Consider the following 24804-nt stretch of genomic DNA (forward strand, 5'->3'; position numbering starts at 1 on the left):
TGGGCTATTGCTCAATGTAAGTGGAAAAGCGGGCTTTTGCCCAGTGCCTGCCACATGCCCAGCACTGTGCTTTCTGGTACGTTCTGTTCTTCACATCATATAACCTCCCAGGGGCTGGTGTGCTATTATGATTGTCTTCATTTTACAGACAAGGAAACTGAGGCTCAGAGAGGGCAAGTGTCTTGCCCTAGGCCACACAGCACTTCCACCTCCAGCTTATGTGAAGACACTTGGACCCCGGCTATGTCTTCTGCAGCTAACCTGGCCCTGCATATCCCCAGCTCCAGGCGGCTCCTGAGACCCAGCACTCAGCTTGGCAGGTAGTTTGTGTCCAAAGTGCCCGGAAGCATCCACTCTGCACCAGACTGAGTTGCGACCACACAGAGCATTATCCTCAAGGCTCAGTGGGGGGAGCTGCAGGATGCGGCAAGATGAGCCCAGAGACAGGAAGGAAGCTAGGAGGGGCGAGAGGGGGAGCGAGGGGTGGGAGATAGGGAGGGAGACAGAGAGAGGCAGAGATACAGAGAGAGCAAGAGATACACAAAGAGACAGACAGTGGAAGGGTCGGGGGAGAGACTGGGGGAGGGAGAGAGAGAGAGAGAAACAGGGAGGAGCAGGAAGACACAAGACAGACAAAACCAGAGATGGGGTGGCGAAGGCTGAGAAAGATAAGATGGGGAGGGAGACAGGCAGACGGATGATCGGATGATCGGGGAGGGGTGGGGTGAGGTGCACCCCGGCAGGGCTTCCCGGCTGCTTCCACAGGTGGCACAGGATAAGTCCTCCCCACCCTGAGATGGGGGTGGGGACATCGGTCCTATCAAGCTGCCCCCTGAGTGGCCTTGAGCCCCAGGAGTGGGGGATGGGGCCCCGAAAACAGAACCTTTGATTTCCTGTGTTGAATACTGGTGGCTGTCAAAGCAGTGGTCAGACTGACAGAGGGGGTGGAAAAAGTCAGGCGTGAGGAGCACATGCTGGTGGCAGGAAGGCGCAGTGTTGGGGGCGTGGGGGACTGCTGTCGGCTTGGCCTTTCCTCCCTCCCCCATGGGGCACAGAGAAACCCCTGTTCTGCCTTCCTGACCAGACGGGAACAGGTGAGGGAGGCCACACCACCCTCAGAGCCAGGACCACCGCAGCATGTGGGAGCCCCCTGTTCTGAGAGGCCTGGGCTGCGGGAGAGTTGGGATGGGGGCTTCCAGACTTTGTAGTTCTCCTCCTTATGAGCTGTGCATCTTGGGCCAGTCCATTCACCTCTCGGGCCTCAGGCTATGAATCTGTAAGGTGGCACAGTAATCGTACCAGCCTCGGAAGGTGGCTGTGAGGGCCACGTGAGTCAAAACACATGAAGGGCCTGGCATAGTGCCTGACAGGCAGCGAGCCCTGACTGAGCGCCCTCACCTAAGCTCTGTGACCCTGTGAGCATCACCGCCTGCCCCGGCGCCCAGTGCCTACCTGCTCCTCCCAGGTGAAAGGAGAAGCAGGCCCAGGGCCAGCTCACCTGTGGCTGGTCTTCGATAAATCTGGGGGGATTTTAGGTCCTTCCAGAGTCCCGAATAAAGTGGGTGGAAGGGCAGCTGGGTCTCCACAGGAGGTAACTGGGCCTCCTGGGGCCATCACCCCCCAGGACCAGGGCTCCACTCTGGGTACCCTGGGGCTTGGCACAGACCTGAAAGCTCCTCTTCACTTTTCCATGATTTATATGTCTGACCCTTGATCTCTGGTCCCTGCCACTTGTCAGACCCCTTTCCGGGCTGGGGACCTTGGAATTTGAGGGGGTAGTGCCCCCTGCCCAGCTGACCCTGGGGGTGTCCATGGTTTGGGATCTAAGGTCTGGACAGTGTCCTGCGACAGAGAGTGGAGTGTCAGGTGGAGAGAGACAGGGAGGGCAGGGGGAGAGGAAGGTGGACACAGGTGGAGAGGATCGAGGGGATATAGAGGGATCGAGAGAGACAGAGGGTCCGAGGGGGCGGGCGCGGAGGGAACCGGGAGACAGGGAGAGAGAACCAAGGGCAGAAACACAGGAGAGAAGGGGGAGAGAGAACACAGGGGAGGGGCGGGGTAGCAGACGGGAGAGCGAAAGCGAATCACGCTGAGAAAAGGAGAGACAGCACGCACGGAGTTGGGGTGGGGGGCGGGACACACAGACAGAGACAGGGAGACCCTGAGAGACACTTACCGAGAAGGAGGGAGAGACAGAAAAGGAAAAAATAAAACAAGCTCGAGAGACAGGCCAAGCGGCCAAGAGAGAAGGAACTAAAGCAACCAGCGACGGAGGCGGAGGCAGCTCCAGGAAAGGAGCCTCGGGCCGCGGGTGCCGCACGGGAGGGTCCTGGAGGGCGCGGGGCGGCCGGACCCAACAACCGCTGAGCACGGGCCCGGCGGGCGGAGGGCGGGGCCGGCGGGCAGCGGGGGCGGGGGCCCGGGCGCGTGGGGAGGTGGGCCCGGGGCGAGCGGGGGCCGCGGAGGCGGGGCGCGGCCGGGCAGGGCGCGGCGGGGGGCGGGGCGCGAGGGCGTGTCCGCGGCGGAGCCGCCCCCGCCCCGCCCCTGGGTTGAGAGGAGCGACTGAGCCCGGCCGGGGCGCCGGGGCCGGGGGCGGCTGGCGCGGGCAGGAAGCGCCTCGCGGCCCGGGCCCGCCCCCCGCCTCCTGCCGCCTCCGGGCTCCCGGCTCCCGGCCGCGCCGCGCCCCATGCACTCGCCGTGCCGCGCAGCCCGCGCACGCCCGGATGGCTCGTCGCGGCGCGGGCGGCGCACCCCTTAGCGCCCGGGCCGCCGCGGCCAGCCCCCTGCCGCCGCGCCCGCCATTCTGGGCCCCGCCGCGCCCGCCCCTGCTGCTGCTGCTGCTCCTGGGGGCGGCGCGGATAGGCGCCCTGGAGATCCAGCGCCGGTTCCCCTCGCCCACGCCCACCAACAACTTTGTCCTGGACGGAGCGGCGGGGACGGTGTACCTGGCGGCCGTCAACCGCCTCTACCAGCTGTCGGGCGCTAACCTGAGCCTGGAGGCCGAGGCGGCCGTGGGCCCGGTGGCCGACAGCCCGCTGTGTCACGCCCCGCAGCTGCCGCAGGCCTCGTGCGAGCACCCGCGGCGCCTCACCGACAACTACAACAAGATCCTGCAGCTGGACCCCGGCCAGGGCCTGGTGGTCGTGTGCGGTTCCATCTACCAGGGCTTCTGCCAGCTGCGGCGGCGGGGCAACATCTCGGCGGTGGCCGTGCACTTCCCGCCCGCCGCGCCGCCCGCCGAGCCCGTCACGGTGTTCCCCAGCATGCTGAACGTGGCGGCCAACCACCCGAACGCGTCCACCGTGGGACTGGTCCTGCCGCCGGCCGCCGGCACCGGGGGCAGCCGCCTGCTCGTGGGCGCCACGTACACGGGCTACGGCAGCGCCTTCTTCCCGCGCAACCGCAGCCTGGAGGACCACCGCTTCGAGAACACGCCCGAGATCGCCATCCGCTCCCTGGATGCGCGCGGCGACCTGGCCAAGCTCTTCACCTTCGACCTCAACCCCTCCGACGACAACATTCTCAAGATCAAGCAGGGCGCCAAGGAGCAGCACAAGCTGGGCTTCGTTCGCGCCTTCCTGCACCCTTCCGACCCGCAGCCGGGCGCCCAGACCTATGCGTACCTGGCGCTCAACAGCGAGGCACGCGCGGGCGACAAGGAGAGCCAGGCGCGGAGCCTGCTGGCGCGCATCTGCCTGCCCCGCGGCGCCGGCGGCGACGCCAAGAAGCTCACCGAGTCCTACATCCAGCTGGGCTTGCAGTGCGCGGGCGGCGCGGGCCGCGGCGACCTCTACAGCCGCCTGGTATCCGTCTTCCCCGCGCGCGAGCTGCTCTTTGCGGTCTTCGAGCGGCCGCAGGGGGCCCCGGCGGCCCGCACGGCTCCGGCCGCGCTCTGTGCCTTCCGCTTTGCCGACGTGCAAGCCGCGATCCGCGCCGCGCGCACCGCCTGCTTCGTGGAGCCCGCACCCGACGTGGTGGCCGTGCTGGACAGCGTGGTGCAGGGCACCGGGCCGGCCTGCGAGCGCAAACGCAACATCCAGGTATGCCCAGGCAGCGGGAGCGCTGGGGACCAGCCCAGGGGGCTGGAGAGCGAGCGTGCGGGTAACTGGGCAGGTTGTGCGCTGAGCGGCTTACACGTGTGAGTGTGCCGTTACCTAGATGTGCGTGTATGGAGACTCAAGTGTATACTCTGAGCCACAGGTGCATTTGCGGGGACCCAGGTGTAGTCGCGAGGATACAGGTGTCAGTAGAGGTGGGGGCCACTGCCGTGAATATGGCCTAGGTGTGCGCGTTGGGCCCTCACGTGACTGCTGGGTCACAGGTGCACATGTGTAGGTGTGCGGGGCTGTCGGGTTGTGGACGGGCACCCAGGTGTGCGCTGAAGAGAGCCGAAGGTGCATAGACAGCCCGGCTGTGCAAGTGAGGGTCGCAGCGGGGGGCTGTGTGCACGGCAAGTGAGTGCGGCGTCTGACCAGAGGTATGTTCTGGGCCGACTGCGTGAGCCCGTGAGGGCTGCCTTTGGGAGTTGGCAGGTGTGTGCACGAGTGTGGCAGGTGTGCAGGGAGGCATGCAGGCGTGCATCTGGGCCCGGCACATGGGGGGTGAGGGGAAGCAGGGTGTATGCACCAGACTTGTGTGTCACTGAGCTGCGTCACACAGGCGTGAGGGCAGGCAGGTGCGTGTGTCAGGGACACTGGTGCAGCAGGGCAGGCCTGGGTGCGCGGTGGGAAGTGTGCGGCAGGGGACGCAGGTGTCTGGGAACCAGTAGGCACAACGGGGAGGCCGCTGGCTGGCAAATGGGTGTGTTCCTGAGGCCAACTTTTTATTCACTCGTCCAACACACATTTACTGAGCATGTAGCATGCACCAGGCCTGGGGGCTATGAGGAAGGCGGTAACACTTGTGCAATGCCGACTCAGCGCATCACATGGCATAACTGTAGGTTTTAACAGCAGTCCTCTCAGCTAGGCTCTGTTCTCATCCCCATTTTACAGATGAAGAAACTGAGGCACAGAGAGATTCAGTAACTTGCTCAAGGTCACACAGAACTAGCAGAGGCAGGATTTGAATCCAGGCTGTCTGGCCTCCGCATCTGTACTCACAGTGCTGCAGAGCCTTTGCCGCCTTACAGATGTGGAACTCAGAGTGTGTGTGTTGGAGGAGTCCCGGCGACTGGGGTGGGAGGTGCCGGCTCCAGGAGAGCGGAGGGAGGTGAGCAGGACTGCATGTAGCGCTTGAGTGGGCTGTGGGGATCTGGAGGGAACGAGGAGGGCCAGGTATAGGGCCACAGCAGCTGGGGCTGGGGAACGGGGCCCCGGTGTCTGGGGCTGGGCAGGAGCGAGGGGGCCAGGTTGCGGGGGATCGATGTGTGTGTTGATCTTGGGTGGATGTGACACAGGGGTGCAGGAGGCATCTGTGTGTGGTTCCACTCAAGGAAGCGCATCAGCGAGGGGGTCACTTCTTTAGAGCGCCCTGGGAGGTGGACCCCTGTGCCTTTTCTGCACTCTACCTCCCGAGCTGAGTCAGGGGAGACTTGGCCACTCCCTTAGGAAGCCTCAACTTCTCACACTGCAGAACTTAGCCTTCTCCTGGTGATTGCCGAGCTCTCCTTGGGGCCAGGCTCCCTGTGGCTCTGCCCCATCCCTCCTCTGTGATCCCCAGGCCCCGGCAAGAAGCTCCCGAGATTAATTATTCCCCTGTGGGTGTGCCCAACGCTGGGGCGTTGAGAAAACGCAGATTCCTTCTCCTGCAGCTGGGCCCTCTCACTGCCTGCCAGCCGGCTGGGAGGCGGCCCTGAAAGTAAAGGTCACGGTGGGTGAGCAGGGCACACTGGCCCGGAGCCGGTCTGCTACCAGCAGGGGCCAGCTTGGTCAGGGTGGCCACCCGGCGCTGCGGCTGGGACACACGCTCTTCCCCTCCCCAGAGCCACATGCCCCAGGGGGCTGTGTTTGAGGGCACAAGCTTTGTGTCTGGGGGTCTCAGAGCCTGAGGAGGTGAATGGGGAATCGGTCGCTGCTCTCCGGAGGGAAGACCCTCTCGGAAGGGCCTTCTTCGGGCCTTTCCAGGCCTGTGTGTCCATCTGGGCCCTCAGCGTGAGGCAATCCGTGGGATTCCTCGGGCCGCCACGGTCTCCCTCTCCCCCTCCCCCTCGGGCAGTAACCGTCCTGGTTCCCACGGCCCCCTGTCCCCAGCCTGGCCTGGTGCAGTGACTCACTGCCGAAGGGAGCTGGGGCTTCCCTTTCCTTTGGGGACAGGGCCTCTCCAGGGACACGGCCGCACGGACAGTGCTCCTCCCCACCCCAAGGTGGGGTGGATTCCTGGCCCTCCTTGGCCGCTCTCCCTGTGTCCTCCAGACCCCTCCCCACTTCGCCATGCCCAGCTGCGGGCACAGGCCCCAGGGTCTGGGCCTGTAGCCTCCGGTGGGGGTGGGAGAGTGATGGTTATTCTTGCTCCTGGCTGTTGCCAGCTCCCCAGTTCCAGTCTAAGAACTTGGACCTCGCACCCGGCGTTAAATTCTACTCTGTCACTTCCCAGCTGTGTGACCTTCATAAGTGACTTAGCTAGCCTTTCTGAGCCTCCATTTCCTCATCTGCGAAGTGGGGACAGTAAATCTCTAAAGATTGCCGAGGAGCAAACGAATTAATTAACGTAAAGCACTTTGCACCTGGCGCGTAGCAAGCACCTAGTAGATGTCTGCTGTTCTTGTTATTATTACCCCCGGCAGGGGGCGGGGGGGGGGCATTATTAGTACAGGTCTGGGCTTGGTCCTGGACAGCAATCAGTGACCTATTTTGGCTTTTTCTGCAACAGTGAAGACCCCACCTCTAGCCCCCGATGGCAGCCTCAGTAAACATTTCCTAAGTCCCTACTTTGTTGCTGTGTGCTGGGGACCGATGGTGATTCCCTTGCTGTCTGCTCTCGTGGACCGTGCCGGCAGACGTGTGGCCGGGCCCTTCCAGCCCAGAGGGATGGGTGCTGTGATCCCATCCGGGCAGACAGCCCGGAGAGGGGCATCAAGGCCTCTGGGGGGAGTGGTGTCAAAGCGCAGGTGGGTGGGTGAGCAGGAGTTAGTCACATGAAGCTGGCAGGAGAAGAGGAAGGGGTCCAGGCAGAGGGAACAGCCTGCCGGAGGCCTGGAGGTAGGAAACAGCGAGACGGACTGGAGCAGTGAGACGTGGTCATTGTGGCCGGGGAGGGGAAACAGGAAGTACGAGCAGGGCTGGGAAAGGCGGGCAGGCCTGCCATGCGGGTGCGGATAGGCGTGGCTGGGTCCTGGGGACATGGGGAACCATGAAGGGTTTTAGCCAGAGCAGCTGATCTGAACGAGCACCTCAGTTTGCTCCTCTGTAGAACAGGAACGATAATAAAAATACCAACCTCGCAGGACCTCTGTGGGGATTAAATGAGGTGCTACAGGTGAAGCGCTTAGCAGCGTGCCCGGCACACGTGTTTGCAGTTACTGTGATGGTTTTGAACGGAGCTAGTTGAGAAAGTCGCTAGGTGGTTGGTGAGAAGGAGAGAGGAGAAGCAGGGAGAGTAGGAAGGAGACCGGTGCCATCTTCCAGGCAAGTGATTCACTCCTTCATTTGCAAATATTTCTTGAGCACCCACTGTGTGGCGGGCACTGGACACAGAGGTGGGGGTGGCCGGCCAGGTGTTGTTCTAGGGGGATGTGACAGGCCTGGTCTGAGGGCACAGAGAGAAGAAGGGGGGGGGGGTTCAGGACGGATTCAGATGCCTGGATGTAGCCGCAGAGGTGGGGACGGACAAGGGGGAGGAGAAGGGAGTTGCCTAGTCCAGCCCGGCATTGGGATGGAAGTCGGGGATGCGACGGGGGTGCCCCTGGGGGAGGCGGTGGGTTTGGTGGGGGAGCGGGGGTGAGTACCAGGGGCCTGGAGTCCCTCTTTCTCCCAGCCCCGTCTGGCCTGACTGTTCCAGCACCAGGTGGTCTCAGTGGGGCTGGACAATTGGGGACAGGACCCTGCCCTTCCATCTTTTCTCCAGGGGTGTCCGCCCCCCAAGCAGGGTGGCTCAGCCGGGCCTCTGGACACCCAGCCTTGTGCTGTTGCCCTTGGGGCCTCAGGCCTGAAGCTCCAGAGCCACGGTTGGGGTGGTCTCGGACAGTCCATCTCCTCGCCTGGGAGGCTTTGCCCCCTGCTCACCACCTTTAAGGCAGTGAAGAGGCAGGGGACCTTGTCCTCCCAGCCTCGGGCCCCAACTTTGTTCCTGATTGCTTTGGGCATATTTGGGGCCTTTGGACTATTCTGAGAGAAAGTGAGAAAATTAGCCTCCGTCGCATATAGCTTGGATCCCTTTTCTCAATTCACGTATGTGGTGAAAGTGAGCTGGGAAGTTGCCTGTGCTCTCGGTGGGGAAACTGAGGCACAGGGCCGCCCAGCAAGGCGAGGGCAGGCCGAGTCCGACTCCCTTCCCTGAATCTTTCCCTTCAACCTATGAATGGCCATAATATTTGCATTTTTAAATAAAAAAGAACACCGACAGGGAAATGTCAATGTTGCATTTTCAAGGTGTCTTTTTATAGTAAAGGTGGAAAAAAAAAACCCTCAGGCGGTTTTAAACTGGCATGCAGTGGGTGGGTGCCCGTCGTCAAGAAGGCATTTTCTGAACCAATTTAGGGGCTGAAATGCTGGGTGGAGGTGGAGGGAGATAAGCTTCCAAGATGGGCTTTCCATTTGGAGTTGGCCTGGGGGCTGGGAGTGAGCTCCCCGCGGACAGAGGGTAAAAGCCGAGACACTTGGGGGCACTTGGGAGAGGGGACTCTGGCAGGGTTGGCTGGCATGACCTTCTAGCCTAGAGAGACAGATACACCTTGGGCCAGGAGACGGTTAACGTACCTCCCTGCCCTGGGAGTGACATGAGTCTCAGCTGCCAGGTACGTGAGGGTAGAGCTGATGGTGAGTCCTCTTCTCCTGCCCGTAGGCTGTGTGACCCAGGGTGGGTCACTTACCTTCTCTGGGCCTCATGGTTTCTCACTGTAAAATGGGACAGTGTCTCCTCCTGAATTGCAATCTCACATGAAGTGCCCAGGAAATGGCAGGTGGAAGGTATGAGTACGAGGAGAAGAGGAAAACATCTGAGCAAAGTGTGCTCAGTGTGCAACAGCCGGTGGGGCAGGGAGCACTCAGAGGAGGGAGGGGATGGGACCAAAGCAGTCCCTGAAGGTGAGCAGGGGTGGGTGAGACAGAGGGGTGAGGCGCAGGTGTGTCCGGTGCCTCCCAGCCTGAGCTCAGCTGCGGGAGGCACAGGCCGAGGAGAGAGCCGCCGGGCGCCGCTTCTGTTAATGGCGGGGCGCCGCGCGTGTGGGAGGCCTGAGGAGTGTGCGGCTGCTGGGTGCCCTCTCAGCTCTCTGGGGCTGAAAGTGACCACGGCCACCCTCCCAGTTCTGAGCAGGGACGCTGCGCGGGGCCCTTCACAGGCACCAGTGTGTTTGCTCTCACCGCACCCCACCCCCACCCCGTGAGGCAGGAAGTGCTGTTATCCCCAGTTTTACAGATGGGGAAACTGACGCCCAGGGTCCCACGCAGCTGGCTAGAGGCGTAGGGGCCTGCACACTGGCTGTCTGGCTCTGGAGGCTGCCGCGGGTGGGTGACCGCTGGTGTTAGCTGTGGGCTCTCAGCTGGGGGTTTTGCAGTTACCGGTGCCGATCCCGGTGGAGATTTGGGTGGAGCCCTTTGTACAAAAACCCCTCTGGGGCAGCACCTCCCAGCAGGCCCCGGATGGAAGCCGGGAGCTGCCGCTGCAGTGATTCAGTTCCTGAGCCGGCTGAGGCTGGCTAGGCTATCTGCAGAGGCCCTGCCACAAGTGGGAGCTGGGGCTGAACGGGCCTCCTGAGGAAGTCAGGGCGGCTGGGAGTCACTTAGTGACATTCATCTCTGAAAACGTGACGGCGACCCCCTGGCCCTTTGGGTGCGTGAATGAGAGATGGGGTCCGTTTGAATGACTTGACAAATCCCCTCCGACCCTGACCCCAGCCCTGGACCATGCTGTGTGCTGGGGCTGGGCAGGCCGCCGCCTCCCCTCCAGGGCAGCCCCTCACTGCCCAGCGTTTGCTAGGAGGGTGGAGGATCTGTCACGACCCTGGCCACGCCCACAGTCAAGCCTGCCACACCCACACATGCCCAGAGTGGTGGACGGGTCAGTGCTGGACCCTGGCACCAACGCCCTGGATTCAAATCCTGGCTCTGCACCTCCTCCTCCCTGTGGCCTCCAGCAAGTCACTTACCTTCTCTGGGCCTCCACTTTCCCCATCTGTAAAGTGAGCTCAGCAGAGACAAGAACAGGGGCGGACCCCTGGAGCTCAGCGGAGGCCTGTGTGAGTTGGCTCGGCCCCTGCAGAAACACCCTCTACCGGAGTCTCGTTTGCCTACGGCCGGGCTGCCAGTTCTCATGGAGATTAAGGAAACGGGCCGGCTTCCGGGTTCTGGTTGCTGGAGCGCTGAGAACAGACGCAGCGTGTATGGAAGAGGAGCATGAGGGCCTGAGCCCGTGGGCCTGAGGGATCCCTTCCGCTTTCTGGGCCTCAGTTTCCCAGTCCGAGTTGGGCTGTGGGGTGGCAGGAGTGTCCTCACTCTGTCACCAGAACCGCTCCCACTGGCATCATTATTGTTGCTGTTAGTGTGTCCTGGGAACGTATCCTGTCTCAGGCGCTTTGCAAAAGCACTTGACGTACTCTGCGCATCTTGTAATCCCGCCAGCAACGGAATGGGGTGAGTGTTATGCTCAGTCTACAGGAAGGGGAAACAGAGGCCCACAGAGGATAAGTGACTTGCCTGAGGTCGTGGGGCGGGTAAAAGGTGGAACAGGCGTCTGTGCTCATCACCTTTACTCCCTGATCCCTCTGAAAACGCTGACCTAAGGGGTGTGAGCTGAAGAGGCCCTCAAGGTCACAGTGATGGGGCGAATGGGTTCCTTTTCAAGTTGAAGAAATTGAGGCCCAGGGATGTTCTTCCCCTGGCGGGGCTGCAGTGGGGAGTACTGAGACCTTCCCAGTGAGGCCAGCAGAGCTGCCGAGCCCTGTGGCCAGCATGGTCCCGGGCTGGGGCCAGGTTCCCGGGTGCAGGGCTCCTGTTTCCCCCAACTGCAGCTGTCTCCACCTGCGCCCACCAGAGCCCAGACCTCCTGGGCCCTACCTCCTGCCTGTCTGTGCTCCTGGCGGAGGGTTCCCTGGAGGGTGGCAGGGAGGGGCTCAGCTCTGTCACATGGCAGCCCGTTAAAAGGCACTGATCGGACCCTGCCCCTATCCTCCAGGAGCCCCCAGACAGTCGGGGAGGAGTTCAGGACAGAAGATATGCCAAAGCGGAGCTGAGTCTGAGGGACTCAGGGAAGGCTTCCTGGAGGAAGGGGGTGTTGGAGCAGGACTTTGACAGATGGGGCTTGGGGAGGCCTTCCAGGCAGAGGAAGAACATGGTAGAACATGGTTTGGGTAGCAGGCAGAGATGAAGCTGAGAGCCTGTGAGGTCTGGGGTGCAGGCCGAGGATTTGGACACTGTCCTGTGGGTTGCAGGGAACCAGTAAGGCCTGGGGCAAGAGGGAGACACAGTTGATCTGGTTCTAGAGGAGACCCCGTGGCTGCTGGCCCACATCCGTCCTGCCAGGTGCTGGTGGGAGCAGGACGCTCTCTCCTGGAGCCCCCACTGGGGCTGGACCAGATGACCCCCAAGGGGCCCTCCAGCTCTGCCAGCAGTGTGCGGATTGCCATGGAAACCAGCTGGTCCCCGAGTGGGGACCGGCCCGGAAAGTCTCCTGGCGCCAGCCACGTGGATTGGGATCCTGGCTCACCCCAGAGCTCGCCTGTTTTCCTTCTTTCCAAAGCCTGTGTTGAGCCAGGGCCGAACCCAGCAGGCCGCCTGGAAGGGCCCCGCTGCACCGCCCCCTCTCCCGCTGCCGCCGCTGCTCCTCGATGCCGATGCCACCGAGATCAGCCGGGCCAGTGAGGCTCGCCCCACCCAGTCCGCCGTCCTTTACCCTGAAACACGGTAAATCACAGGCTGGAGGAGGGAGGAAGCTCACAGCTCCATTACGAGGCCTAGCGAGGCCCCAGTGGGGCGTTTATCACGGAGCGTTTTCTGCTCTGGTCGGTAAATAAGGTGGGGCGGGGGGGCCGTGGGCAGAGGACTTGAAGTGGAGGCCAGGCCCAGGAAAGGAGCTAAACAGCGATCTGCGCTCACCTCCGCCCCCCCATCCCCCTCTCAGAGCTCGTCCACCGGCTCCGTTGGAGGTGATTGAACCCTCTGGAAGTGGCTAGCTCCTCGATGGGCCCCAGGATCCCCAGCTTGCAACCCAGGGCCTTTCCAGCTCCACGTGGCCAAACTCCCAGCAGCTGTTGGCTGCACCCGACAGAGCAGGGGCCGGAGAGACTGTGGGTTAGGACGAGGGTACTGGAGCCAGCCGGCCTAGGTTTGAGGCTCACCTCTGGCTATTCTGTCTGTGTGACCCTGGGCAAGTCACTTTACCTCTCTGTGGCTTAGTTTCCTTTGCCATAAAGTAGCAGCAACTTATGAGGATCTGGTGAGGGTTCAGTGAGGTTATACAGGCAGAGATCTCTGCACAAAGTAAACCATTGCTGCTTATTATTGTTGTGTTACTGATTCCTCTGTGTTGTAACTATTATAAAGCTGTCCCTTCCCCACGTGGGGGTGGTCTCTGAACTGGGACGTTGAGAGCTAGAGAGAGGGCCCCATGTCACCTCCATGTCTCCAGCACATGGGACCCGGCCCGGAGATGTTTGCTGGAAGCCCCTTGGCTGCGGTCACAAGCCGTTGTCAGATGACTCTGGGACCGAGGCCAGCACCCCCAGGGGATCGGGAGGAGGGTGTGAATTCAGTATCCAGGGCCCCTCAGCCCCAGGAGGAGGAAGGCCTGGTGTCCCCAGGAGAGCCGGCTGCACTCTCCGCTTCTCCCAGCCTGCGTCCCTTCAGGGGAAGAAGCTGGGACGGAAACTGTTCCAAGGGTGAGGAAGGGCTGGAGCTGCCGAGTTCCGCCTGCCGCCCCTCCCCCGCTGGAGCTGGCGAGAGGGAGTGACCCCCCAACCCGCGCCGCCCCGGCCAGGGAAGAGTCCTGGCCGCCCATCCCACACTGTGCTCCTCTGGGACCCGGCGGGGAGGGCTGGAAACGGGGCCAGGCTGGGCCAGAATGAGAAACAGCTTCGAGAAGGAGGAGCTGAGTGTCTGGGGGGCCGAGTCCAGCTAACAAAACAATGGCTGCTTGAGTCAGCGGCTGCGGCAGCAGTTCCCAGGCAGGCCCCGAGCAGAGCCACCCCAGCCCAGCCTCAGATGCTTGAGTTCAGGGAGTGGTGGAGTGGCTGGTCCCAGGGGCCCTCCTGTCCTCGGGCGTCCCTGAGCCTCTGCCCAGTGGCCTGCAGAGATAATTGGGAATGTGGTGCTCAGTACTGAGGGCTGCCGTGAGCTGAGCCTCTGTAGTGGGCGCAGTTATTGCCCCCATTTTATAGGTGAGCAAACTGAGGCTCAGTGAGCATGGGGCAGCCCGCAGTGAGTTAAGAGCTATGAGACTTGGCACATCAGGAGCCTCGGTTTCTCTGTCTGTTAAATGGGGACCCAACGAGAGTGTGTGCGCCATGCCTGCACGCAGCAGGTCTTCAGTCTAGCCCGGCCTCTGACCTCAGCCTGGGGCTGTCCCTCCAGGCTGTGTTCTGTTTGGCGGCAGGGTCGGGAGTGCCAGTTGCGGGTGGGTGGACACATCGTGCTCAGGGCGTCCTGGCTGGCTGGTCCACACGGCCCTCCCAGGTGGTGCCCAGCTGGCCCGGATGACCTCAGTGCTTGGGCTGGGCGATCCACCTCCTCCAGAGAGCAGGTCAAGGAGACCAAGACAGGCGCCGCTGAAGCTGTGGAAGGGTGCGCGCGAGCTGTTCTGCCCGTTGCCATTGTTGGTTTTTTCTGCCTGGTTCAGGCAGCCTGGGGCCAAGGAGAGAATCACTGCGCTGTGTGTCCTGAGGAAGCCTCCGCCCCTCTCTGTGCCTCAGTTTCCCCAAAGCACTGCTTTTCCCCTCCCACTCAGATCCAGGCCTGCTGACTTGTCCTCTGGCCCCACTGTCCCCCACCTCCACCCCTTCAGGAAGTGAACATCTTGATCACCAACTGGGAGGTGCTGGTATTTCCTTTCTTGGCAACAGGCAGCTTCCTCCTTGGTGGGAGGACCATTGCCAGAGGCCCGCCGGAGCCGAGTCGGTCCTGCCCTCTCCCAGGACCGGTACGCGGTAGGCCCTGGGCTCTTGTCATGCCTCGGTTTACCCTCAGTGGAGAGGTCAGCTCAGTGGAGCCGTAGCCCAGTAGCCGCCGTGTTTCGAGAGCCTGCACAGGCTGAAGTGGTTGGGTGGAGTTTGGGTTTGGGAATCGCAGGTGTGGTTTCAAGTCTGGGCCTGACCTGTGCCCTTGGAGACCTGGAGTACACTTCCCCCTTTAACCTCAGAGCTTCGGGAGGAGGTGGGGGGAGGGCTTACTCACCCAGGCTCTGCAGGAAGCAGAGTTTAGTGCCCTGTTTCTAGCCCTGGCTTTTGATGCTGTGCCTGTCAGACCTCCATTGCTGCCCTGCTGGCTCCCCGTTCTCCAGTCCTGGCCCCTCCTCTCCTGTCCACGCTGAGGGAGAAGGAGCTGGCCGGGACAGGGGTTGGGGGAAGCCACAGAGGGGCATGCCAGGTCGAGCAGGGCCTTGAGGGCCCAGGAGCAGATTTGGGGTTTATGCTGAGGGCGCCGGGGATCTACTGAAGGCTGTTGAGCTGTAGGAGGGACACACGCCACTTTGCATTTTTTCTTTTTTTAAAGAAACAACTTTTTAGTTTGGAATAACTAGATTTACAGGAAAGTTACAAAGATAGTACAGATAGTTCCCGCATACCCTTCCCTCAGTTTTCCCCACTGTTAAGATCACACGTTATGACAGATGCGACATATGTTTGTCAAAACTAAGAAACCAACGTTGGTATTTTACTCTCAACTAAACTCCAGAGTTTCCTCCATGAATGTCCTTTTTCTTTTCCGGGCTCCCACGTCACATTTAGTGCTTTGCGGTAGTAAAAGCTCTTTCTGGCTGCTGTAGACGGGTGAGTGGGAGGGGGCTCGGTGCAGCCCCCAGCCCCGTGTGGTGAGCGGCAGGCCGCCCTGCAGTCTCCTGCTTACACCCCAAAGTGGTTGGTGTGCTTTCAGCTCCTCGGCAGTGAAACCTCACTTTCCCAGCACCGGGGTTCGGTAACAACCAAAAACTTGAGGCAGGAAAGTGCCCTCACCTCCCAGGCACAAAACCCCGACAGCCGGTGTCGTCTACACCTGGGGCGGAGCCGCTGGGCCCGTAGTCTGCCCCTGACGCCTCGTCCTCCCCGGAGTGCCACCTGCAGCGTGGCTGAGGTTTGGTGGGGTCTGCAGGCAGGAGGCGGGAGGCTGAGAAGCCAGGCTCTGGAAGCTCTTGCGCCAACTGGCTTCCTGGGGAGAGAAAGTCAACACGATTACAGTTGGTAGTGAAACCAGTATGTCAGAGTTCCAGTGGGAGAGTGGGCAGAGCCGAGCTTTGGCCCCCGGAGGCAGCCAGCGGAGAGGGAGGAGGTGTCCTGCTCCTAGAAAAGAGCTGAGGCCAGCAGCTGCCCGTTGCTCATCCTATTTCAGAGAAGGATCCACTGAGGTCCTTAGAGAAACCAAAAGTAGCAGCCAGGTGCTGCCTGGCACTGAACACCTGGCTCCGCTGGGTTGTCACACACACAGTTGACATACGATTGACCCATGCGTTTCCTTCCGTTCTCCAGAGCCCAGCATGGCTGTGTTGCTCTCATTGTTTCTTCTTTTTTATATATATAAATTTATTTATTTATTTTGGGCTGCACTGGGTCTTCGTTGCTGCGCGTGGGCTTTCTCTAGCTGCGGCCAGCGGGGGCCGCTCTTCATTGTGGTGTGCGGGCTTCTCATCGCGGTGGCTTCTCACTGCGGAGCACGGGCTCTAGGCACGTGGGCTTCAGTAGTTGTGGCGTGTGGGCTCCGTAGTTGTGGCGCACGGGCTCAGTTGCTCCACGGCACGCGGGATCTTCCTGGGCCAGGGCTCGAACCCGTGTCCCCTGCATTGACAGGCAGATTCTTAATCACTGCACCACCAGGGAAGTCCCTCTCGTTATTTCTGCTTGGGAAAGAAGAAGCTGAATACAGTCATTCACACTTTAGTCAAAATTAGTTTCCTTTCTTTAGTAAACACTCACCCCAGAGCACAGTCTCCACCCTGGAGAAGCCCACGCATACGCTACCATGAGAAATGAAGGTGGTGACCAGCACGGGGCTGTCACAGAGGGCCGGAGAGGCTTTTTTGGAACGGCGTCTTGAAAGCTGGCTGAAAACTTGCCACCTGGGGACGCCTGGCAAAGGGAACAGCGTGGGTCAAGAGGAGGGGAAATAGAGGGCTCAGAGGTATGAGAAGGGCATTGGCTACTGAGGGAACAACGTCATGAAGGTTCAGGCACCCCAGGAGGAAAGTGTGGCCACATTTGAGAAACTGCAGAGACTGATGTGGTCGGAGCTGAGGGCGGGGCAGGGAGAGAAGTGAGACTCCAGTCCTGAGCAGCCGGCAGGGGCCAGATCACAGAGGCCTTGAATGCCAGGCTTGACCCTGAGGACGGCCAAAAGCCAGGGAGGGGCTCTCCAGTCTTGTGCTTGGGAAGGTGGCCCTTCTGGGTTGGAGGAGGCCACTGTGAGAGTCCAGCCCTCCCCCTGCTCTCGGAGGAATTTGTGTTTTGAAAGACCAACGCCAAGTGAGACTGGAAGGAGCGCTGGTGCTGATGGAGGGATTTCAGGCCGTGTCACACTGTCAGGGCAAAAGCAGCATTTTGGGCCTTGGAGCTGACTGCCCCCTGGAGCCCGGGTTCGGCTGAGGGTACACCTGGGACGGCCGCCAGTTCCCCCGAGCCCACTTTCGCCCTTTCCCGGGCCACATCCCCCAACAGCGGAGGCCTTTCCCGCCTGCCCAGTGGACGTGTGTCTGGCTTCCATTTTCGAGTCAGTTGTAGCCTTGTGATTTCCCCCGGCAAGCTGGGAAGCCAGCTTCCCCCTCAGAGCACAGATCACTCAGCGCAGCCAACGGGTTACTTCCCCTTTAAAATTTTTTAAAAATTTTATTTTTAGGATAAGAAAAAAAAAAAGTCAGAGGAAAGGCTTTTTAGAGAATTCCTCCAGTGCAGAATTAATGGCTGTGAGCGTCAAGGGCAGGCAGGCGAGAGCTAGATTCTCAGCCATTCCCACCTCATCCTCTCTGCACCCCCGGCCCACACATCACCCTGATCTGGGCGCCTGGTCCGGCTGTTCCCAGGACCCCCCATTCTGGCTGGCTGGGGATCCCCCATCACAGGGCCCCGTGCAGAAAACCCCAAAGTTGTCACCCAGGCCCTCCAGGTGTCCCCCTCCTGCCTTCTCACCCCTCCCAGAGCTCAGGGAGGAAGCGCCTGTCCCCTGGGCGAGGGTTTACAATTTTAATTTTAGAACAGCGTGTTATTAAATGACGCAAGTAATCCACAGATTTCAGTGAAGGAAAGTTGGGCAACCCCTGGGAGAAGCGTCCTCACGACAGGTCTTGGGCCCAGGTGCCCGCCCTCCTGCCTGCTCGCTGGTGGAGCCACCTCGTCTCTTCCCTGCAGCCGCAGGATTGCGGGGGGTGGGACCAGGGCTGGGAGAGGCCGCTGGGGAGATGGTCCAGCAACCTCCTTCCAGGACCGGCCCCCAACTTGGGCACAGAGATGAACACAGAGGATGGGTCAGGCAGGGTAGTCTGAAGCTGAAAGATGAGGAGCCAGTGATAAGACGGTCTGGGCAGTGGCATTCCAGGCAGTGGGACTGGCACAGACAAAGGCCCTGTGGCAGGACCCAGCTTGGACTGTTTGAGGGACAGAAATGAGGCCCTTGTGGCTGGAGTGGAGGAGTGAGGGCGAGAAGATCCCAGGGGCCTGACGGGAGGGTTTAGGATCCGTGTAAACCATCCGAGGGTTTCAAGCAGAGGAGACCTTTGTACCTTTAAAGGGCTCACTTGGCAGCTGCGTTCAGGGGGAAATGTTGGGCGCAAGAGTTGGCCCAGAGAAGAGGGGCCTGGAAGAGCCTCCTCGGTGAGAGGATGGCTGCCTTAAGGTGGTCCCAGGTGGTCCAGGTTAGAAAGTTTTTGAGGTAGGCATGATTTGCCCCCATATTCCACGTTATAATAAGAATTTCAGTGACTGTCATATCTGAAACAGCGATAGTATCGGTTGACACTTGTGGAGCATTTACTGTGAGCCACGCTCCGTGCCGGTGCTTTACGATGAACTGTTTTATCCGAGTGCCTATGCTGGAGATGCACCCATTTTAGAGATGAGTAAACTGAGACCCAGAGGAGTGAAGCGACTTGCTCAGGTCACTCCTGGCCATCCTGCGGAAGGCCACCCGGTCATGAGTTGTGGCCCGGGGCACTCCCCAGCCCCACCCCATCGCTGGGCTCAGGGCTCAGCTCTGTTTATTTTCCCAAGAACGAAGGACCTGGTATTTATGGTTTGCTTTTGAAAACTAGTTGCGATTTTGTACAAAACCCATGTGGGCACATCATCAGTGGCTTTGGCTTGCAAAAAGCACAGATAAGGGGAAAAAAACCTCTCTCTAAAGCCATGCCCTAAAGCCGGTTCTGCTGGCCGCTTCAGTCCTGGTGGCATGATATTGCAGCTGGTGACCTGGAGCAGGCCACATCCCCTCCGAGCCTCAGTTTCCCCATCTGTGACATGGGACCTCAGAGCGCTGCCAGGATTCAGGGAGTTGATGCACAGGCCCGGTACAGGGTCAGTTCCCAGTAAGCATGGCGTGTATCATGTTTGCTGTCGTGACTGTTACTTTAACGTTTATGTGCCAGTTTTACCAAAAAGGCACCACGACATCCTGGGACTTTTCTCAGCCAGATACCTTTCTTCATAATCAGTGCAGATTTGTGGTGTCTCCCAGGGCCGGGGTGGCTCTCCTGGGTGATGTGCTCAATCCCCATGGACACTGAGGTTGTGTCCCGCAGCCGCCACTCTTCGGAACCACCCTTGTGTCTCCTTCCTTGTGGATTTGCACAGTTGCCTTCTGAAAGGCACTTCCTGGAGGCCTGTGTTGTACTTCTGTGGAGACTGCAGGAGAAACCTTTGAAAGAACCAACAAAATTCAGAGAAACGTGGAAAAGGTGGGCGCAAGTCCAGGGAGTGGCGGGGACTGGGCGTGCCGGCGCGGTTTTCCCGCTCCTGTGAGGTGGAGCTGATGTGGCCGGCAGGTTGCGCATTTGGACACACCTTGCCTCGGTTTGCCAATCTGTAATGTGGGCAGATGAAGGGTTCTGTGCTGGGAAAGGAGAGAGGGACCTCAGTCTGGGGAGCCCTCAACCTGGGTCTGGTGAGCTGCTGGGAATTTGGGAGGGGCTTGCTGGGGTCAGAGCAGGGGCCCGGGGGGAAGAAAGCTCATGATCGCTGTGGAGACCTCGCCGGGACAGGAGGGACACCTCTTGGATGTTGGCAGGTAAGTTGGGGCAGAGGCTGGCCTCCCTGGGCCTTCTTGCCTTCTTCACATGACTCCTCCTGTCCAGCTCCTGCATACCCGGAACGTACCCATCTCCTTGGGGCAGCTCCGTGACTGAAGCCGAGGGCAGGGGTCGACCTGGGCTCAGGGACGGGGTCCTGCTTATGTTGGGGCCTGAGCCCAGCGCCGGGCATACAGAACAGGAGCAGGACTTTAAAAGCACTGATGCTGAGGCCGGAGACCACAGCCGGCTGTGTGGGCAGGGAGCGGGAGAAGATTCCAGAGCCGAGGTCTGACGTGCGTCTCTCTTCCAGCTGCAGCCGGAACAGCTGGACTGCGGGGCCGCCCACCTGCAGCACCCCCTGTCCATCCTGCAGCCCCTGAAGGCCTCGCCCGTGTTCCGAGCCCTGGGCCTCTCCTCCGTGGCCGTGGCCAGCGTGGGCAACTACACGGTGGTCTTCCTGGGCACAGTCAGTGGCCGGCTGCTCAAGGTAGGACTGGGCCTGTGGGGGTCCCTGGGGGGGGAGGGGACAGGCGTTGGGGGGAGGGGCCCACGGGTTATAAGGCGGCGTCTTCCACGTCTTTTTCTTCAACTCTTGCTCACAGCAGTAAATGCCCGTCGTGCAGAGAAGGGAACCGGGGCTGAGAGGGGGCCCTTGTCTCAGGGCTCCAGGACTGGGGTTTTGAAACTGGGTGTATCTGAGTTCACGTCTTGGGACTCTGCCACGTGCAGGCTGTTTGACCTCGGGCAATGAACTCTCTCTCTCCCGGCTTCAGTTTCCCCATGTGTTAAGGGCTGCACTCTTGGCCTCTAGAGACTGTTGTAGGGCTTTGAAGGGGCGGCTGGAGGCCACAGCCTGGCAAGTGGGGACTCTCCCTCCCGTTTCCTCCTCCTCTCTGTTGGCCGCCCTCGGCAGATGCCCCAGCCTGAAACCAAAGTGACTGGTTTCTGGAGGTAGTGACGCCCAGCCCTGAGTTGCCTGGAGCCGGGAAGGGGTGAGAGGACTCTGGGTTCCCCACTTAGCGGCCTCCAGGTGAGGGCGTGCACCTGGCCCCCCAGGCACCCACTACACCCTGCCTGTGGGGAAGGGCAGCCACCTGGCATGCCGCCAGCCGGCACCAGGCCCAGGCCTAATTGATTCAGATCCGATAATCCGGTTTGCTCAGTTCCCGGGGCAGATGCCGCAGGCTGGAGGTGGGCAGTGGGGGTCGGACCCTAGCGGGCCCGCTGGCGTCTCTGGGGGAGGCGTCAGACGTGGGAGCAGGGAGGGGGCAGGGGTCCTCGCCAACCTTCAGAGCTCCCGGTGAGGGTCCACAGAGAGCGGGGCTTGGGTTTTGGGGTCAGGTACTCGGATGGGGGTCCTCGCTCCCCCCTCCAGCCGTGTGGCCTGGTGTGGTTACTCACTCTGAGCCTCAGTTTCCCCATCTGTCTAGGAGTCTCCCCCGGCCACGAAGCTGCGGCTATTAGGCACCACTGTCTACCCAGCCTCGGTAGGCATGTCACGGGCATCATCTTGTTTCTTTCTCACATCCCTTCAAGGGAGGCAGAGCCAGGGTCCCCATTTCACAGATGAGGACGCTGAGGCTCTGAGAGGGGACACGACTGCCCCAAAGTCACACAGCGAGAGCCTGGGTTGAATGCCGTTCCAGTCAGCACAGAGCCACCCCACCCCTCGACCCGGACCTCTTCAGCCACCACCCTGCACTGTGCTGGGTCATCTCCTGCCCACTCTTGCCCAGCTTGGGGCTTAGATCGTAGCACCCAGCCCAGGCCCCAGAGCACACTAGGTGCTCAATAGACTTTTTTTTTTTTTTTTTGTGGCTGCGTTGGGTCTCCGTTGCCGTGCGCAGGCTTCTCATTGCGGTGGCTTCTCCCGTTGCAGAGCATGGGCTCTAGAGCGCAGGCTCAGTAGTTGTGGCGCACGGGCTTAGTTGCTCCGCGGCACGTGGGATCTTCCCGGACCAGGGCTCGAGCCCGTGTCCCCTGTGTTGGCAGGCGGATTCTTAACCACTGCGCCACCAGGGAAGCCCCATCAGTAGACTGTTGAGGGAGTGGAAACATGTCTGCTGGATGCCGCGGGGTGGGAATGGGGCCAAGCTGCCCCGGACAGACTCTGCCAAGAGGCCACTTGGGATGAGGGATGTCGCAAGGGCAGGGACAGCCTCTGGGAACCTGGGGAGAGAGTAATTCCAACCGGGTGTGTGGAGGGCATCTGGGAAGCCCTCCTTTTTGTTGGAGACCTTGGGAGGACAGATCTTGGTCCAAGGGGGAGAGGGAAGTGTTCCATAGGGGAGCACAGCATAGGAAAAGGCTCAGAGGCTGGGATGTTGGGTCGGGTTTAGTGGGTGGAGATGAGGCTGGTGGAGTTAGCTGAGATGGATAGTCAGGGCCTTGAATGCCAGAACAAGTTGATGCCATAAGCGGGAGGAGCCATTAAAGGTTTCGGAGCCCAGCGAGGAGGGCTGGGTGGTAGGAGGCCCCAGGGAGGCATCCAGACCCCTGACCCCAGCTCAGGGCTTGGCAGGACCTCGACAGGGAAGCATGTTGGGATTGTGAGACCAGCCGGAAGAGAGCACTTTGACGTGTCTCTCTGATCGGCGTTGTCAGTTCTCTGGGGGACATGCAGAGGGGTCCTCAGCCAGAGGAGCTTCCAGGCCTCAGCTAGTCCTGGTCCTTCTCCTGCCCGGACATTGGACCCCACACCCCAGCCCCAGCCTCGGAGTCTGGGGTCAGACAAGCTTAGGCTTGCATCGCGACCCTGAGGCATCTTCATTCTAGGACTCCTTTGCCAAGTCCCTTGGCTTCTCTGAGCCTCAGTTTCCTCATCTGTGAGATGGGCGTGAGAGGGGAGGGGTGAGACGGGTGGCTCCGCAGCTTCTCCCGGGCCCGGCCCTAGCAGCGCTTCTCGTGCGTCGTCTTTAGCACACTTCGCGGTCTCGCGGCGCAGGTATCGTCATCAGCCCCATCAGCTCAGAGAGGGGAAGCGACTTGGACAACTTGTACTTTGTGCAGCTTGTAAACGTCAAGGCCGGGATTCAAACCCAGGTCCCTGCTCCTTGGCATGAGGCCCAGCAGCCTCCCAGAGAACGTTCTGTAAACTGTGAAGCCCAAACCTAGTCACAGGGTCGGATGTGCCCGTGAAGGGCAGCAAGGGAGGCCCTGGTGGGGGCACAGCAGAGGCAAAAGTGGAGGGTGACCCGCCGCCAGTCCTGGGAGGGCCCGAGAGAGGGGCAGAGGTGGAGACTGCAAGCCCGGGTCAGCCCCTACCCCCAGGACAGGTGCCCCGCATTCGACCTCCCCCGGCCGGGGCACCCTCGGGGCTCACCATCCCCTGACGGCTCCCCCGCCCCAGATCAACCTGAACGAGAGCATGCAGGTGGTGAGCAGGAAGGTGGTGACGGTGGCCTACGGGGAGCCTGTGCACCACGTCATGCAGTTTGACCCCGCAGACCCCGGTTACCTCTATCTGATGACGTCCCACCAGGTAAGGCCCGAGCCTCGGTCTGACGAGGTCCCAGGACGAGCTGAGCTCTCTTGCTTGCCTTGCCTTTGCATGCGCTGCCGTTCCTGCTGGGAGCGCCTTCTCCTTTACCCCCCCCACTCTTCCTCACCCCCCAGCGCAGGCATCACCCCTGCAGGGAAGCCTCGTTCCCTGTGTTGCCCCCGGTATAGCCTCGAGCCTCCGTTTCCCCAGCCTCTCACGGCCCTCGCCCTGCTGACTCCCCTGGGAGGGGCCGGCAGCCACTCTGATCTGGGCCCCTGCCTCTGCCTCTAGATGGCCAAGGTGAAAGTCGCCGCGTGCGCTGTGCACGCCACCTGCGGGGACTGCGTGGGTGCGGCCGACGCCTACTGCGGCTGGTGTGCCCTGGAGACGCGGTGAGACCCCTGGGACGGGGACTGGGCCTGGGAGGCCGTCGGGGCGGGGCAGCCCCCCCCCCCCGCCCCCGGGTCCTGACCTGTGCCGTGCCGCCCCAGGTGCACCCTGCGGCAGGACTGCGCCAACTCCAGCCAGCCGCGTTTCTGGACCAGTGCCAGCGAGGGCCCCAGCCGCTGTCCCGCCATGACCGTCCTGCCGGCCGAGATCGATGTGCACCAAGAGTACCCGGTGAGTCTCTGGGGAGCCAGGACCCAGCTCCGGGCTCGGAAGTACAGGTGGAGGGCAGCCCTTCACCTGGCACCCAAACCCTGAGAGGTGGAGACTCCTGCGCATAGCACCCCAGGGACCTGGAGGCAGATGACGAGGACAGTAACGACCGGATGGTCTTAACATCCCCATTTTACAGGCGAGGAAACTGAGGCCAGAGCGGTAAAGTGACTTGTTCAAGGTCATACAGCGAGGGAGTGGCAAAGCTGGGATTTGAATTCAAGTGGGTGGGCTCCAGAGTCCCAGATGAGGGGGGGCAAGTTGGAAGATAAGAGGGGGGGCAAGTTGGAAGATGGGAGGACAGCCAGCACCCCCCATCTCACATCCTGCCTTTTTCTGGCCCCAGTATGGGGTCGGGGGAGGCCACCAAGTGCCAGACTGCTGTTTCTCGAGCTGGGAAACATGGATCTGCAGCATGGCGGCAAGTAGCTGCCCGCTCACCCGCGTCCAGGAGGGCCTAGCGCTGCCGCAGCCTCCTGTTTACCTGTAGCAGGCAGCCTCTGGGCAGGGGTGTTCCAGGCCCTGGCAGGGGCTGAGGGACAGACAGGCTTGGGTCCCACCCAGCCCTGCCCTCAGTGACTTCTGTGAGGCTGGCATCTTCCTCTGTCACCTGGCGGAGATGATGGCTCTGAAGGCCCATGCTGGCCCCGGGGCTCCTCGGCGCCCTCCTCCCCGTCATTACACGCCACCGTCCTGCATGCACGTCGTCTGGTCAAGCAAACTGGCTATGTGCCATGCGTGGGCCCAGACCTGGGGACACAGTAGTGAACAAGATAGACCAACGCCTGGCCCTTGAGGGGTTGACATGCTCGTAAGGGAGAGAGACGAAGCAAGATAAAATGCCAAGATGGTGATAAGTACTACAGAGAAAAAGAAAGCAGGGCGGAGAACGGAGTGGAGAGCAAGTAGGTTGCGGGGCAGTGTCGACATTTTAGACCAGGTCGAGGTGGGGGGCTCACTGCAAAGGCGACATCTGAGCAGAGGTCGGAAGCCAGGGTGGGTATCTGGACAGAGGGAACCGCCAGTGCAAAGGCCCTGAGGTGGGAGCAAGACTCATGGTTTGAGAGGGTATCAGAGGATGGCGTCTGAGGTCACGGGGGCCACATCATGCAGCACCTCTGGCTACTGTAAGATGGTCAGTTTCTTTTTGC

General features: G+C 61.1%; 1 protein-coding gene across 2 annotated transcripts in view; it reads left to right on the forward strand.

The window, feature by feature from the left end:
* Positions 1–2689: 2689 nt before the first annotated feature.
* PLXND1 (plexin D1) overlaps positions 2690–24804 on the forward strand; it is a 51736-nt gene continuing 29621 nt past the window's right edge. Inside the window, exons 1-5 of one of the 2 annotated variants that reach the window (XM_059076852.2) lie at positions 2690–4040; positions 19823–19999; positions 22862–22993; positions 23285–23385; positions 23485–23614. In XM_059076852.2, coding sequence (XP_058932835.1) covers positions 2724–4040; positions 19823–19999; positions 22862–22993; positions 23285–23385; positions 23485–23614 — 1857 coding nt within the window. In that variant the 5' untranslated portion in view covers positions 2690–2723. Of the gene's footprint in view, positions 4041–7516; positions 7566–19822; positions 20000–22861; positions 22994–23284; positions 23386–23484; positions 23615–24804 lie in introns of those variants that run through there. The other variant, XM_067043389.1, reaches the window with a different exon arrangement.

The sequence above is a fragment of the Kogia breviceps genome, chromosome 10 (assembly GCF_026419965.1).
Source record: "Kogia breviceps isolate mKogBre1 chromosome 10, mKogBre1 haplotype 1, whole genome shotgun sequence".
Classification (NCBI taxonomy): domain Eukaryota; kingdom Metazoa; phylum Chordata; class Mammalia; order Artiodactyla; family Physeteridae; genus Kogia; species Kogia breviceps.